At 35.4% G+C, this 14905-nt stretch overlaps 1 protein-coding gene across 6 annotated transcripts in view; it reads right to left on the reverse strand.

Annotated features, from left to right (window-relative positions):
• SLX4IP (SLX4 interacting protein) overlaps positions 1-14905 on the reverse strand; it is an 85685-nt gene that overhangs the window by 30871 nt on the left and 39909 nt on the right. For all 6 annotated transcript variants that reach the window (XR_014896712.1, XM_085312015.1, XM_085312006.1 and 3 more), the window contains one exon: positions 12937-13060. Coding sequence is in view for 5 of the 6 variants with exons in the window: in XM_085312015.1 (XP_085168141.1) it covers positions 12937-13060 (124 nt within the window). In the remaining variant the exon portion in view is untranslated. The remainder of the gene's footprint in view (positions 1-12936; positions 13061-14905) is intronic.

A 14905-nucleotide genomic window follows, 5' to 3' on the forward strand; every position in this document is an offset into this window, starting at 1 on the left:
GAGTCATAATAATGTTTATGGTATATAGGGCTTCAAAGTACATCTACATCTTCAAAGTACTCTACAGACTTATTATGATGATGTGTTTTAGCAGTCATATTATTTCTTTATTTCTCCACTTACAATTATACACCAACAAATTCCTGATCATTAGTAAAAAAAAAAAAAAAAAAAAAAAAAAAAAAAAACCCACACACCACACCATGGACACAAAAAAAAAAAACTGAAACAAAAACCTAGAACTCCTGCTGCTAATCATGCAGCCTTCCTTCCCCAAAACAACTGCGCATATTCACATCATCTGCTTCAGGGTAGTTCGGCCTTTCTAATTTAGGTAAGATTCAAAACCAAAAAAAAAAAGGGAAAAGGGAGGGAAAAAGGGAAAAGGAGGTAGGTTGGGAGAACACCTAATAGTGGTCCCAGAACAATTTTAACCAGCCGAAGGTGCCATCCATTCCTTCCTTCCATTCTGCTTTCAGTACAAAGTGGGTTTTTCGATCCATTTTTTTAAACTGTATTATTCTAAGAGAYTGTTTCATGCAAATGTTCAGGAAAATATATTTACACTTTAAGTGAACTCTAAAAAGGCAGATTCCAGCCATTAAGTTTATACACATAAAATGTGAATAATAATAATAATAATAATAGAAGCTTAGGTGCAGTACTGATTTCTATATGAATATATATATAAGTGCATATGTCTGTTAGGAAGAGGGACAGGTAAGCTAAAGGCATTTAATGCAGCACTGCAGGTATGATTTTGCACGCATAAATTAAAGGACTTCCCCTGTACAGCACTATCAAACACTAAATCATACAGCAAATACCCAAGTTCTGATCTTGAAAACCTTTATAGCTGTAAATAAATTGAATGATGTAATTGGCTTCTATTTGTTCCAGGATGTCTTACAGTCAACTTAAACCAAGTAAAGGCAAAAAAGAATTACTTTTTCTCCTTATTCTTCCCTTTTTACAATTTTATTAACGATAGTGACATTCAGCTAAATGTTCTGAATACCAGCCAGTTGCTAACGCAAGCAATTCTGAAAGACAGAGCAAAAACCAGATTGTATGCCTCTCCTCCAGCAAGACCAGTACAGAATTCACTCTGGAATCACAACTCTACTGAACAAACTGGATCCATATGAGACACTTCTCAGCCTGCTTGTCATGGGTATTCTGGAGGAAGGAACTGAGAAGGAAGGCATACATCAGCCTGTTTGGCCGTAAGATGAGAAATCTAATGGAGGTCATCAGAACATCCTAGCTCTGGAGTCCCCCCTCATTAATACTTAGGATGAAGAAGCCAACTGATACAGTTTTGGAAAACAGCTCTTAAGATACAGTCTCTCAACATCTATTCATAATGTGTAAGTTAAGTAGCTAACACCACCTGCAAAAGAATTGAAGTAGATAAAGTAGAGCCACAAATTTGATGTTCAGAGCACCATTACCACCAACAATTACTTTCTAACAGGAAACAGGATTTGATTTCACCCTTTGGTTGATCTCCCCTTACTGATCACATTATTAATTGCATGTGATAAGCTTTTATATATAAACTTTCTGAAAGCCAACAATATATTCTGCACTGTATCACAGAATAGTTGAGGTTGGAAGGGACCTCTGGAGATAACCTAGTCCAACCTCCCTGCTCAAGCAGGGTCACCTAGAGCATGTTAGACAGGGTTGCATCCAGGTGGGTTTGGAATATCTCCAGAGAAGGAGTCTCCAGGAGTCTCTGGGCAACCTGCTCCAGAGCTCTGTCACTCTCACAGTGAAGGCATTCTTCTCATATTCAGGTGGAGCTTCCTGTGGTTCAGTTTGCACTCATTGCCTCTTGTTCTGTCACTGGGCACTACTGAAAAGAGATCGGACCCATCCCCTTGACACCCTCCCTTCAGATACTTATACAAATTGCTAAGATACCGTCTCAGTCTTCTACAGGCTCAACAAGCCCAGCTTCCACAGATGTTCCTCATAATCCAGTCCTCTGACCATCTTTGTAGCCCCATGCTGGACTCTCTCCAGTAGCTCCATCTCTCTCTTGTACTGGGGAGCCCAGAACTGGACGTAGTTTGGAACACCTAAACTGTATTCCACAGGAAATCGCATGCCTCGGGGTTCTTGAATCACTGGAAAGAGCCCCACTGCTAAGGAAAATGCTGTCAGGACYGGCCAAAAGGCAGAGAGAATTGAAAAAGATCTCTGTTGTAAATGCTGCCTGACATATCACCAGCAGAGGAGAACCTCATATCTCTTCAACATGGCTGTATCTCAATGAAGGAGCAATTTAGATAAAAACTGTCTGATGTCACGTTTGCATACACTGTACATCCAGAAAAAAACTAAGTGTGTCCCCATAATTGGCCAGGCACAGCTGTATCCAAATGGACAAATGCCACTTGGTTTATTTCATTAAATTATTCTCAGTGATTAAATAAGTTTGTAGAACCTACACCTTAGCTAAAATGAAAATCCTGCGAAATACATACCTCATGATTTTCACAGTCTGAAGGAATGGATACGGAGTGGTCTTTAAAGCACAGAACACCTTCTAGAAATATGTTCTGTTATGCTAATTGTCTGTCTAGACAGACTACCTTCTTCCATCCTATGAGGGTATGCATGAGCTCATTTTTGATGCCATAAAAACTTGATAGGGAGAATTATGTATTTTAAATACACTCCCTAAAAAACAAAGTCACTTTTAGCACGAAAACCTGGCCATGATGTTGAAATGAGCCTGTCAGAGTTTAAAAGTCATGACTGGTTCCCCTTATTGCTCGTTAGAACAACATTATCATAGGTGCTAAGACTACAACGCTAAAAAGATTTTCAAGTAAAGGTAAACAAACCCGTCATGGGTCTGTGGACTCTATTTTCCCCTAGCTATAGGAAATAGCTTCTGCAAAAGCTTCCCTGAGAGGAAAGCTGTCAAGATGTCCATCTTCCACCCATATCAGGAAGTCTAGGCAAGGGTCACTAAAAATGTCAGGAAGAAGCTTTGAACAGGTGGAGAACTGTATATTGTATCTCATGGCTAGAAAAATGTATAGGTTCGGTGAAAAAAGTCAGTCTGCTTCTGGATACATGATAGGAGAGAAAGAGAGGGGAAGAAGAGCTAGTACAGGTATTTCCAGTAGAACTTTAAAAAGACAGCATGAATGTGAGAAGATTCAGTTTCTTCAAAGTTGATCCTGATATATAGCAGCAAGAAGTATCTGCCTCTTTTTTGAGGAATACTATTAAGACAGCTCAGTGGAGCCAAGAAGTAGATGTTGACAGTCATGACYTCTCTTCTTCATGACCTAAAGGCCACTTAAAAAGAAAGTGAGTTCTAAGAGATGCAGGTGGCCTTCAATTATCATACATTTTATGCTGCTGTCAGAACAAAGCAAGTTGTGGTTGGGGTTCACAGGTTCTTGCCTTTTCATGCAAGAGAGTTGTCTTAACATTTAGAGGAACTCCTCAGAAGATAAGTGGAAAGCCACCACAATGGAGCTTGTTATATTTTCTCTTTTTAGATGCAGGCAAATGGACCACAATTCAGCTCTAGCAGTGAAGCAGGTGATGGCTGTGGTGCAAAGAACTGGAGTCTGACCTCAGACCTCGGACAGGCTGGTAACAAGCTGCTCATTTTAGCTTACTCARGAACATAGTACTATAATGAACCACGTGAATGGTTCACCTCAGTCTCTTGTAGTTTGGCATTAGTGTAACACATGCTTCATGCAAAAAGATACATAGAACATTCTCTTTTTCAATATTCAATGGCAAACTTCAGATATTTAATACAAAGGACCAGAAACCTTGAGTCTACCATTTGCTACAGGCATACAGCAGAAGAGATCAGACAGGCATTATCCATATTCTATCACAAACACACACACACACACGAAAACTAAACACGTTTCTTAATTCAAAGAATAATGAAAACAAATTATGTAAACAAATACAAGATTGTCACCTTTTATCCTTCTTTCTTTAAGTGACAAAGTTAYTTTTTTGCAATGCCAACTTTTGGTTTTTTTGGACTGCTGGTGGTAGTTTGGGGACTCTGAGAATTTTTGGGAAACCAAGGGTTAAAGACATGTAAAACAGATTTTCTCACAGTTTAAAGACAGCAAAACAACACATTTAGGAAACCAGACAGCTAAAGGGTCAAAACATTACACTTCCAGGTCAGACTTCTGGTTGCAATTAAGTAAATTCCTCCAAACATTTCTAGCGAAATCATATTTCTTTTAGGCTTTATTTTAAATCCCTATTCTTTCTGGCTTATGCTCTAACCCAAACACTATTGCTCTCTTTAGTAACATTCAATACAGAGTACCTCGTTTCTTTCTCTTTTCTTTTCTTTTTTTTTTTTTTTTTAAGGGAGCCTGATATTTCATCTCAATATAAAAATCAAATCTTTAATTTTTCTATATCATTTAATTTACAGTTGAAAAAGGCAGAAGTCAAACTGAAAACTAGTAAATTTAAAAATACGGCATAGTTTTTTGTTTCCTTTTAGAAAAGATATTTCCTTTTTCATCTACTTCCTTTTATTATTTGTATTTTCATAGTCATAGTTCTTTTTTACAGCTAAATCAAGGTATTCCTTCTCAGGCAGTTATACGAAAAACTCTTGACACTGAAGATGCTGACAATGCTCCTAATTTTGCAAACTTATATGCCTGTTAAAACATGCCAGTGAGCTAAATGACTTCTATCACTGCCCAACAAGACTACTTATGTGTACAAAAATAGAATTTAAGCCCCAGCAACACACAGATTTTCAGACTCAAGATTTCCAGACTTGCAGAAACCCCATATACATGGCCACCATTATCAGCAACATGCGCATGAATAGCAAGTTCAATATGAATGTAAAGATATCCAGTGCATGTGTTTTTTTTAATACATGAGTGATAGGCCTGTTATGTGTCTAATCAGCTTGATCTACCATGCATGTAAATAAGCGATAGAGGTGCTCATATATTCCCAAGCAGAAAAATTGGTATTCTAAAGGTGCATTCATATTACAGAGATATTTAACAACAACAACAAAAATTTAAGTAGATTCAGATACTATTTGCAATCACTTTACTTCAGTATAATGCAAGTATTACTGCCAAACTCCATTCACTAGAAGAGAAACACAGCTGCACTTTAGCCATAAAATATTCCAGGTAACACTCTTTAGGTATCTAATATATATACATTTGATATGTAAAGATAAGATAGTTAAGAAAAGGAAAAGCATGTATATCATACTGATCAAATAATTTCTCTCTGATATTTTATATGCTCTAACACAAAGAATTTGAGCATCCACTAAAAGCCGGCCACAGGACCTATGAAATGCTCCTAGTGGAAATCCCATTTGCCATACTGATAAAGGAGGGAAGAATAAACTTGAAAATCAACTTTATTCTTCAGAAAATTCTATGTGAAACATGAGAGGATTAGCATTTAACAAACTGGATCAAAATACCTGTTGAAACACTGAGCACCGTAAAGACTAACTGCTACCCATTGTAACTGTTCTCAGTGCTTAAATAGGCCTAAAGAAGCTGAACATTGATATCCTAACCTCTAGCTTCCTGCTTTCAAGAGACTACAGAAGCTTTAAAAAACTACACGGTGCACAGAATAAAGAATACTTTCAAGTGTAACAGATGTTGCAAAGAAGAACCAGGCACTCAAATAAGAAACAGCAAGTGCTTAGCAGAGATTTTCAAATTCACTCCATGTGGATTCCAAAAACGTTCTCACTCACAAGCAGGTGTTAAGGTCTCTTCCAAATGGTAGCTATATATTCCCTAGTCTAGATGCCAGTCATTTTGACAGTCTCAAATGAATATAAATCATGCAAATTAGAAATTAAGAGAAGGGTTCATCTTGCCTAACTTGAGACATCTACATCAAGCTAGTGTCCTAAACTCCATTTTTAACTAATAGAGAAAAACAAACACTTCTGTAACAAGACTTGCACCATCCCAAACTAGGATGAGATTAATTCTGTTCTGCATATTTTGTACAGATAAATTGACTATTAACTTCTAGTAAGCTTTGTTAAACTGGAACAGGAGACATGATTTCATTTTGTAAGTGTGCGGGGTTACTTGTACTGAATTTTTGCCTAATTACACAATGAACACTACAAGAATAAACTTTAAATTTGCATAAATAGGTGTGTGTCTGCAGCAGCTTAAGTACTAACAGCAAAATAACTCTGCAGAACCCAAGTAGATCTCCATAAAAACTTTATAGCTTATATATCTATATAAGATAATAGCTGTTATGTTTGTTTGTTTAAACACAGGTATTTTTGGTATACCTGCACCATACAGTAATTTTCATAATGTTTTTTCTTTTCATAAAATGAAAAAACTCATATGGAAATGAGAAACAAAAGATGGAAATAGGACAGAAACAAGGGATCGAAATAGAATGATTATAAGGCAGACATTAATTAAAGGTCAGAGGTCAAGGCTGTATTCAAAACTATATTCAAATTCTTTCTTTTCACAAAAATACATCAAATCAAATGACACTTACTGTTTTAGACTAACTGATATTACTTTTCAATATTAACTATATAAAACACTTTATCATAGGGTATCTTTAAAATAAAAACTATTCTTTTCCTCTYCAAGACCTTCACATAGGAGCTGCAATTAAGGAAAAAGTAAAATAAAGATAAAACATTCAGCCCACCTGGTATTGCAGCTGTAAATGTCCCATGTAAGGCAGAGACTGCTAAAGTGTCTGCATATATCAGTGTAATATCAGGAAAAAGAAGACAAATACAGACCCTTGAATCTACACATTCCAAAACTTTCTCTGACAATCTTTGAAATACACCAATTTTCTCTGACAAACTTTTGAGTTTTCAGTTTACAGTGCAAGCTTTTGCTAGAAAGGTAAGATGGGAAGAACGTAAGAAAGGCCATACTGGGTCAGATCAAAGGTCCACACAGTTAAATGTTTTGCATTTGAAAGTCACTAGAAATGGATACAAGGGGGGAATAAAAACAAGCAGAAACATATGTGATAACTCCTCYATCTACTCTCAACTGGGGTCTTTCCTGAGCCAGTGGTGATTTCTGCGTATTCTGTAACCTCACTGTTTCCATGTTCTTGTCCAATTCTGTGAACTCACAAACTTTTAGTATCCCCATCATCCCCTGGCGAATAGTTTCACAGGTCTGCTAACTACTTTGGTGTTGAGTAACTTGCTTTGATGCCACGTTGTTCTTGAATTGAAAGAGGACAACAGAGGAAATAATTTTGTAGACTTCTATTGTGTTCTTCTTAATTCATCTTTTTCCAGGCTGAAGAGTCCTAGTACACTGAGCCATTCTCTGTATAGAAGCATTTCCTCACCTTTAATCATCTGTGTTGCTCTTCTTTGAGTTTTTATCAATTACATTTTATTAGACTATAACAGAAAATTGCTAAAAAAAAAAAAAAAGAGCAGAAGTATTTCTTGTTGTTGTCATCAAAAAACCTCTTTCCTGAAAAAACGAATAAAAATTTCAGATACATAGTTTTGACTTCCTAGAATAAAAATATTTTGGTGAGAAGAGATGTGCTCATTCTCTATTAGCTTGTTGTTAAAAAAAAAAAAAACAAAAAAAACAGAAACTGTTAAGTTCAAAATACTAATCAAAACACTTCAGAGAGCTTTCAGGCTCTGTTGAACCACAGGGATGAATGCAAGTTTAAGGTTCATTAAGACTTGGAGGATTGTGCTACAAATAGAATGAATCCATTGCTAAGAAGCTTCAATATAATCCTCTGAGAGACAGAAATCATAATGTGCAACTCCAAATATCAAAGTTCATTTAAAAGACTTCTTGTCCTCCCTCAGCTTATCTGCTACACTTCGCTTTCACCTCCGTTGCGTCCATCAAATTTTTGTGGGGTTGTCCGTTATGATCAGTGAAATTATTCTATTTGGAAACAATTTTGTTTTCTATTTCACACTATTTCACAGCAGAGAAATAAGAGGTARCAGCTGGAAGGGTGGGAATACTTTTTATCAGTTGCATCACTAGAAGACTGTAACATGAAACATATCTTACGAATGTTATACATTTTTTTTTCTACAGTAATAGTGAAAACTCTTAAGACAAATTAGGGAGGTTTGAAAAGGATATGTTTTCTCAAAAGTCACCAAAACATTTTAATCAAAATGCAAGGCCAGAATAGTTGGAATATTTCCTACTGTGATTTATTTTATATTTTTTGGATGGCCACAGTAGCTAAACAAATAGTTCATAAGCAACAGAATAAATTAAACATTTTCTTATGAACTTGTACCTTATGCATTCCTTGGTATTTTAAATAACTTAAAGATTTCCTTGAAATTTATTAAGACGTGAACCTTCACTGCAATTCTTTGTGAGATTGCACCATTCATAACAGTGCTTGCACTCTTTTCCAGTCTTTCATTTCAGTAATCTCATCTGAAGTTAACGCCTCAGAATTCAATATCCTAGGCTTCTACCTGTTAATAAGTTCAGTTGCATTTGGAAAACATAGTTGCAGGGGAATATGGATGGGCCAACAGACATACACAGAGAAAAAAGAATGATCACAATGAGTATGTTTATCTTAGAAAACTGGGTTAAAAGTATTTTTAAAAAGCCATACACAGTCCCAAGGAAAGCTGAAAAAAAAATCAACTTGGAAGTTCTCCATGCCATATGACAGCATGCTTTCTATTGTCTTTGTAGAAGGAACTGTGTAACACAAAAATCTGAAATCAGAGTAAAAATGTTCCATCATCAAACCAAAAAAAAACCCAGAAGGAGTCTAAGGAAGGAATGAGAAAAAAATCTGAAGATGACTTGTAGGATAAATATCATTAACTTTCTTCCTCCCTCAAGAGGAGGAGTAAGAAGGTCACTTTACAAGATACCTTCTTCCTTCCTTTCATTTCTTCAGTGAGGATTTCTACTAGCCATACTTTATTTAAGGATCCTCTTCACTGTTTCCTCTCTAGTCATGTAAACTTTGCCTTCTTTCTTAATTTTCTATAGTTTTCCCTTTAACAATCCCCCATATTTAAAATCTCTGCCCAGTCTTCTTTATAGCTCTTGTTACTTAATTCTCTTTGCTCTTAATCAAGAACAGCCACCTTCTGTGAAACATGAAAAAATAGGCTTTGCTTTTATCCTGTCTTGGGTCTTTTTATATCTAGGCAAGCATTATGTGCCTGACAACATCACTAAAAAACAYATCTTACCGAGCAGTACAAGCAGCAAAAAGTGAAAATGTATGGTGTATAAATAAACACAAGATGTAACCTTTAAAATTATATAATTGTAATGTGAAGTAGTTAAGTACCGTTTTTAAATGAATAAGCAAAAATCACTAATATATGCCTTGTGTTATTGGTTGATTTTTACTCATTGAACTTCAAATAATGCTGTTGAAACATACATGATCAATGCTTTTCTTACACGGTTTTGTCCATGCAGACTGGATGTAGGCAAAATTAAATCTTTGAACATCTATTACATTTTAATTTTCTCTTAAAAAAAATAAAACAAACCAAAATCAAACACATTTGGACATTAATTAAACGCAGGAAATGGAGAGTTTATACCAAAGCCTATGTCCAAAGATTAAATTAAAGCTTACTTTGGCAAATCATTCACACTGGCCATTTGGGAGGGGCAGGGAAATTGTTCAGACAGAAGGAAGAATAGGAAGAACTTGCTTGTCTTGGCTACTTTCACTCATTTTTCCATTCTTTCTTTCTTTCTTCTCCTATGTACAACACCCACAGATTTCCTAATGAGATGGTATGCGACCCACCACACACTGCTGTGTGGGTGTAACTTAAATGGAAAAAAAAGTATATTAACAAGTATGAAGATATTTACCTTATGTGCCATAAAATTGGAAGGTGGTATTAAATAGTATTAATATTAAAGATAATATTAAACAGGAATTGTGATATCTACTAATTTTCTCTTCTAAATAGTTATGGTAGCCATTGTAACAGCCTCTCCTCTGTTCTGCAGATCTTGACAGCAAGACCAGACCTGATAATCAAAGTAAAGTAGCTTGGTTTTTATTTCTGAGGACAATCCCAACACAACATGCTTCAATGTTAAAGGTTGATCTAAAATTTCTACTAATAATGGCCTAATAATTCTGATTCTAGTAACTTCTGAATACATCCTGCAATGTGAAGAACAAATAACTAAAAGCAACCCGAAAAGATGCAAGTTAAAAGAGGGGTGAAGTGCTGACCAGGGATACTTGACATAAATAAAATAGCCAGCTAAGAAAGCATCTTAAGGAAGCATTTTAATTCTCTCTGTAGATACGCTTCTCCTTGCAACAGTAGGGATTTCACAGCAGTAAAACTCTAGGCAGACATGCATAACTGAGTAAAAGAAACCACATTCAGTTTGAAGAGCTCAAAAACTTTTAGTAGCCTCCAAACGCAACAGTAGCTGCAGGCTTAAACATTCCACGAGCAGCACCTGCAGAATACACGTGTATCCACATACAGAACTTGCACATTTCTTCATATACTGCAAAAGCTACACACTGACCAGCTATGTTGTGCTTCACCAACCTGCTGGTGGGGGAGGGAAAAAAAAAAAAAAATCTTTGACCAACTGTGGTCCTAAAGAGGAAAGTAAGTACAAGAGCTTTTGGAGTCATGCTTGAGCTGTAGCTGTTAAAGAGACTCAGACATGTGGCTCACCTAAAAGGGTCGGTCCCTTAGAGGCAGGTTCCAGTTGCTCTGGTGAACACCCACCTATTCTTTCTTTCTCAGGTAAGAGTAAACTTGAATCCAACCTGAACAAACTTGATTTTTAGACTTGAACGAAACACCTCTTTCTTTCAAATTACAGCCCTGAGCAACAAGGGCTGAGAGAACAGAAAGAGCTGGATTTGAAATTTTGTTCAACACAAACKTTTGTTATCACAGATTGTTTTCTTCCTTTATTTTTTACTGTTAATTAATGCCAGTGATACTAAAGTGGACAAAATTGATATAACAGTTATTCTGCTTCATCCAAAGTAAATATTCTGTAATCAAAAACAATCATACACATTACTGATGACCTCTTCCAATGCATATTACTTAAGTTTCTTTATTTTCAGGAAATAAGGAAAAAGGTCATGCAGAAGATCAGTTCACCAATCCTAAGACAGTGTACCAGTATTCTGAGTGAAAAGTTTGTGATATAAAGGAAAATATAAGACCTTAAAATCTTAAGAACTCCTTCAAATTAGTGCATCTGTCTGCATATATAAAAATTTAGCTTGTCTGGCAGCTCTGTCTCACCAAATTAKTGTTTTTGAAAACATACTTTTTATTCAAGCAGGAAATTTTATAAAACRGTTAATAGGAAAAAATGGTTTCTCAGTTAAAAAACAAATCAACAAACAAGAATCACCTTCACAGAATAAATTTTCTCCCACATTTCGTGATGTCCCTCTGCTTTTACTGTAAGAAAATTCTATTTATTTAGTCAGAACTAGAAAAGTACATGTTTTATAAATATTTATAATGTTTTAAAAGGATAAAATGAGGTTCCCACTTGCAGGGGAGAAAAAAAAGTTTGAAATTCTTTAAATGGCCCAAGGCACTTTTTGCTTATTTTATATTCTGTACTTGTTTGGAAAGAAAAAACAAACAAACCACTCATGTCACGCCATAACAAACCAGCTCCCACTTATTCCTAACATATTTTCATACTTTTACAAAGTGTTCAATACTCTTGACTGCAATACTGAGCCAGCAATACAATATTTAATCTGTTCTCCTTACTAAAACTAATTCATGTTAATATTGATAATAGCGTTTAAAGTTACAAACCATCAAATGGAATCTTATAGCAATATACCTTTACAGTAACTCAAAACATTGAGAGGCAAAGAATTTGTTCAGAATTCAGATTTTTAGTATAATATAAATTCAAAAATTTTTATTAGTACACTGATGGCACACTGTAAGTATATAACTACTTTCATTGCAGAATTAATATTTTAGTAGATAAGTATTCCAACATATTTAAGGAAATGTAAGAAACACCTATTACTGCCCTTCTTTTCTGTGACAGGTTTAGAATGCACTCTAAGCTGGTAATAATCCAAAGTCATTATTTCCTGAAAACTATTTGAAATYAAATTGATTTTACGCTGTAACACCAACAGATAACCCTATCTAGTATAGAGCCTACCACCCACACTTGGTGACCAGAACAGCTAGTGCAATAGTGTTACACAAAAATTGGCACGCTATTTAGAGCCCCCAACCGATCTAGCCCCAAACACTAGAACGCAGGCTGTCGTAATCAGTATCTATGAGCTTAAAATAGGGATATATTCCTAAGTGCATCTTTGTCTCACCACTCTCTCTCTCTCTCTCTCTCTCTCACACACACATACACACCCAACAGAACTGTTGTGATTCAATGTTCTTTCTACTGTTCTATTGTTTCTATTGTCCAAGTACGTCAATCCTGTTGCCAAACATGCAGAAACAGCCACGAAACGACAAATGCCATTTTTGATATCATAATAAAATATAAAGTGTGAACAGAATGTCCGAAGGAGAAGTAGTACTGTTTCTAACTAAAAAATGTTGATGTTTAAGTGGAAACCAGATCAAATAAACAAAACAGCAGGATTTCCATCAATTTTGGAAGATCCAAGATTATACCAATTATTCTTTTTAATTCTAATGAAAGACTCATATGAAAAAATTTGTTCTTTTTTTCAATGAACATATAGAAAATTGAAACCAACTTAATATTTTCAATAATGTAGCTGAAATGATTTTACATATTATAAAACAGACACTTTGAGACTACTGGATTTCCTGATGTCCAATTTCTCATGACAAAAGTAAAAACCAACACTTTCTACAATAMTTTGTTTTACAATAAATTATATAATTGTTTTTACCTGTTAGAAACAAAGGAGCAGATGCTGCATGTTCCATCGATTTCCAYTGACCACGTTGTTTAGGAGCTTCCAAATAGTGTTTGACCCGTGAAGCTACCACATCTTCTAGCATCATGCAGAGCTCCTGGAAGAGTAACCATTTTCCTAGTTAGATCTAAATTTACACACAYGCACATAGATGCACAACAAAAATCCGTATCAAATCACTCCCTTTAATATATAAAGAAAAACATACATGTAATCAAGTACTGAGGTACTGAACAGAGACCAGAAGCACATAATTTCAGAAAAGAATTGGAATAAGAGAAAAAGAAGGGGRAAAAAAAAATCAAATAATTTTTTTTATATATTTTGCAAAATAAAGGAGGAAGCACATTATGATTCAACTAGGATACACTGTATGATGTGAAACACATTATTTATAGAAAGACTTTAACGTTAGAATTTTCACTGGAGAGAGGAAATAAGCTATGACATTACAATCCTACTACTCATTGTTGAATAGCAAATTACCTAAATTCATTTGCATGCAACCAAAGTATGAAAGAAAGACAACATGCTAAAAATGTACCATAACATGAGAAATTTAAGCAGCATATAGGGAAAATACTCCCAGGAACTGTCAACACACTATTCCACTCCAATAATAAAATACAGCAAATATTCTGGTTCAATACAGTGCTACATTTTGGGGAAGGCTTGGAGATAGTCAGGTCACAGTAACCTAATCGCTCTTGCTCATTTTGATTTTTCTCCCCCAAACACAACCATTTATATCTTGCATACTTCCTTCAGCAAAGCACAAAGAAAATCATATACAATCCAGAGAGAAAAGCAGGCCTTTCAGCCAGAATTATCATAAAAAAAAAACTTAGAGTAAAAGCAAACATTAATCTCTCCAGTACTAGAACAAGTTTTCAGATTAATTCATATGCACATATTTTAGCCTTTTCCCTCAGTAATTCTCATTTTCCGCTGTGCATTACTATGTGCTCACAGAAATGATACTTTGTGGAATACAAAGATATCATTTTACCTTTCCATAGTGTTTGGACAACAAAGTTATATTATTACTATCTAAAACAAAATAACTTGGCTTTAAACATACCTCTGATTAATCCAGAAAGTATGCAGAGCAACAAAATGTTAATGTATTGCTCTAAATTAAAGTAATGCATATACGATGGTGAACCAGAAACAGTATTTTCTCCTTACAGTTAGGAAATTAATTTCCTTTCAGCTTGAAGAATACACTTACAAAACATACGATCTACTTATTCTTCTGTTTAGCTCATTAAAGCGATCTCACTACACACTCCTTCAACAGGACTAGTATTCAAGTTAAAATGAAAGGGTCTAGAAAGTAGTTGAAATTGTGCATTTGGTTCATTCTGCAACAATAAAGATTAGCATGCAACTCCTTACTTTACATGCAAAATATTTAACTGATATGCTTATGGAAATATTATTTAAATAGTCCTCCATAAAGTAGTATATAGACTTTATGAAATTATAAGCAAGACTGATTTTAAAGAGAATCGTCACTGCTTATTTCCCACTGCTAAAAAGAATGTATAACTGAGAGCTTACACACGCACAGGGAGAGACCATAACAATGGCATGAACAGAAACCATAAAAAAAGAAACTTTTTCAAAGTACAAAGGAAAAGGTGTGACTTTATTATTTCAGGGGAAAAAAAGAGGTAGGACAGAGCAGCAAGGAGAATTAGAAGGGGCAGAAGGACAGAAAAAGACACAAAATGCCTCAAATCAYTGATGTGCATCTAGCAGCATTTTTTGACAATTCCAAGATGACTCTAGCTACACGTGACAGGAGTGTGCAAACTGTGCTCTTTCAAAGGCCCAGCTACACAACGTGCACTGTACTTTCTCACACAATCCTCACGCTTGCGTGCCCTCATTCAGTTCCCAGCCTGCTCTACACAATCCACACTCCAGCAGGAGCTGG

The sequence above is a fragment of the Rhea americana genome, unplaced genomic scaffold (genome assembly GCF_003343005.1).
Source record: "Rhea americana isolate MKP2758 unplaced genomic scaffold, rheAme1 scaffold_109, whole genome shotgun sequence".
Classification (NCBI taxonomy): domain Eukaryota; kingdom Metazoa; phylum Chordata; class Aves; order Rheiformes; family Rheidae; genus Rhea; species Rhea americana.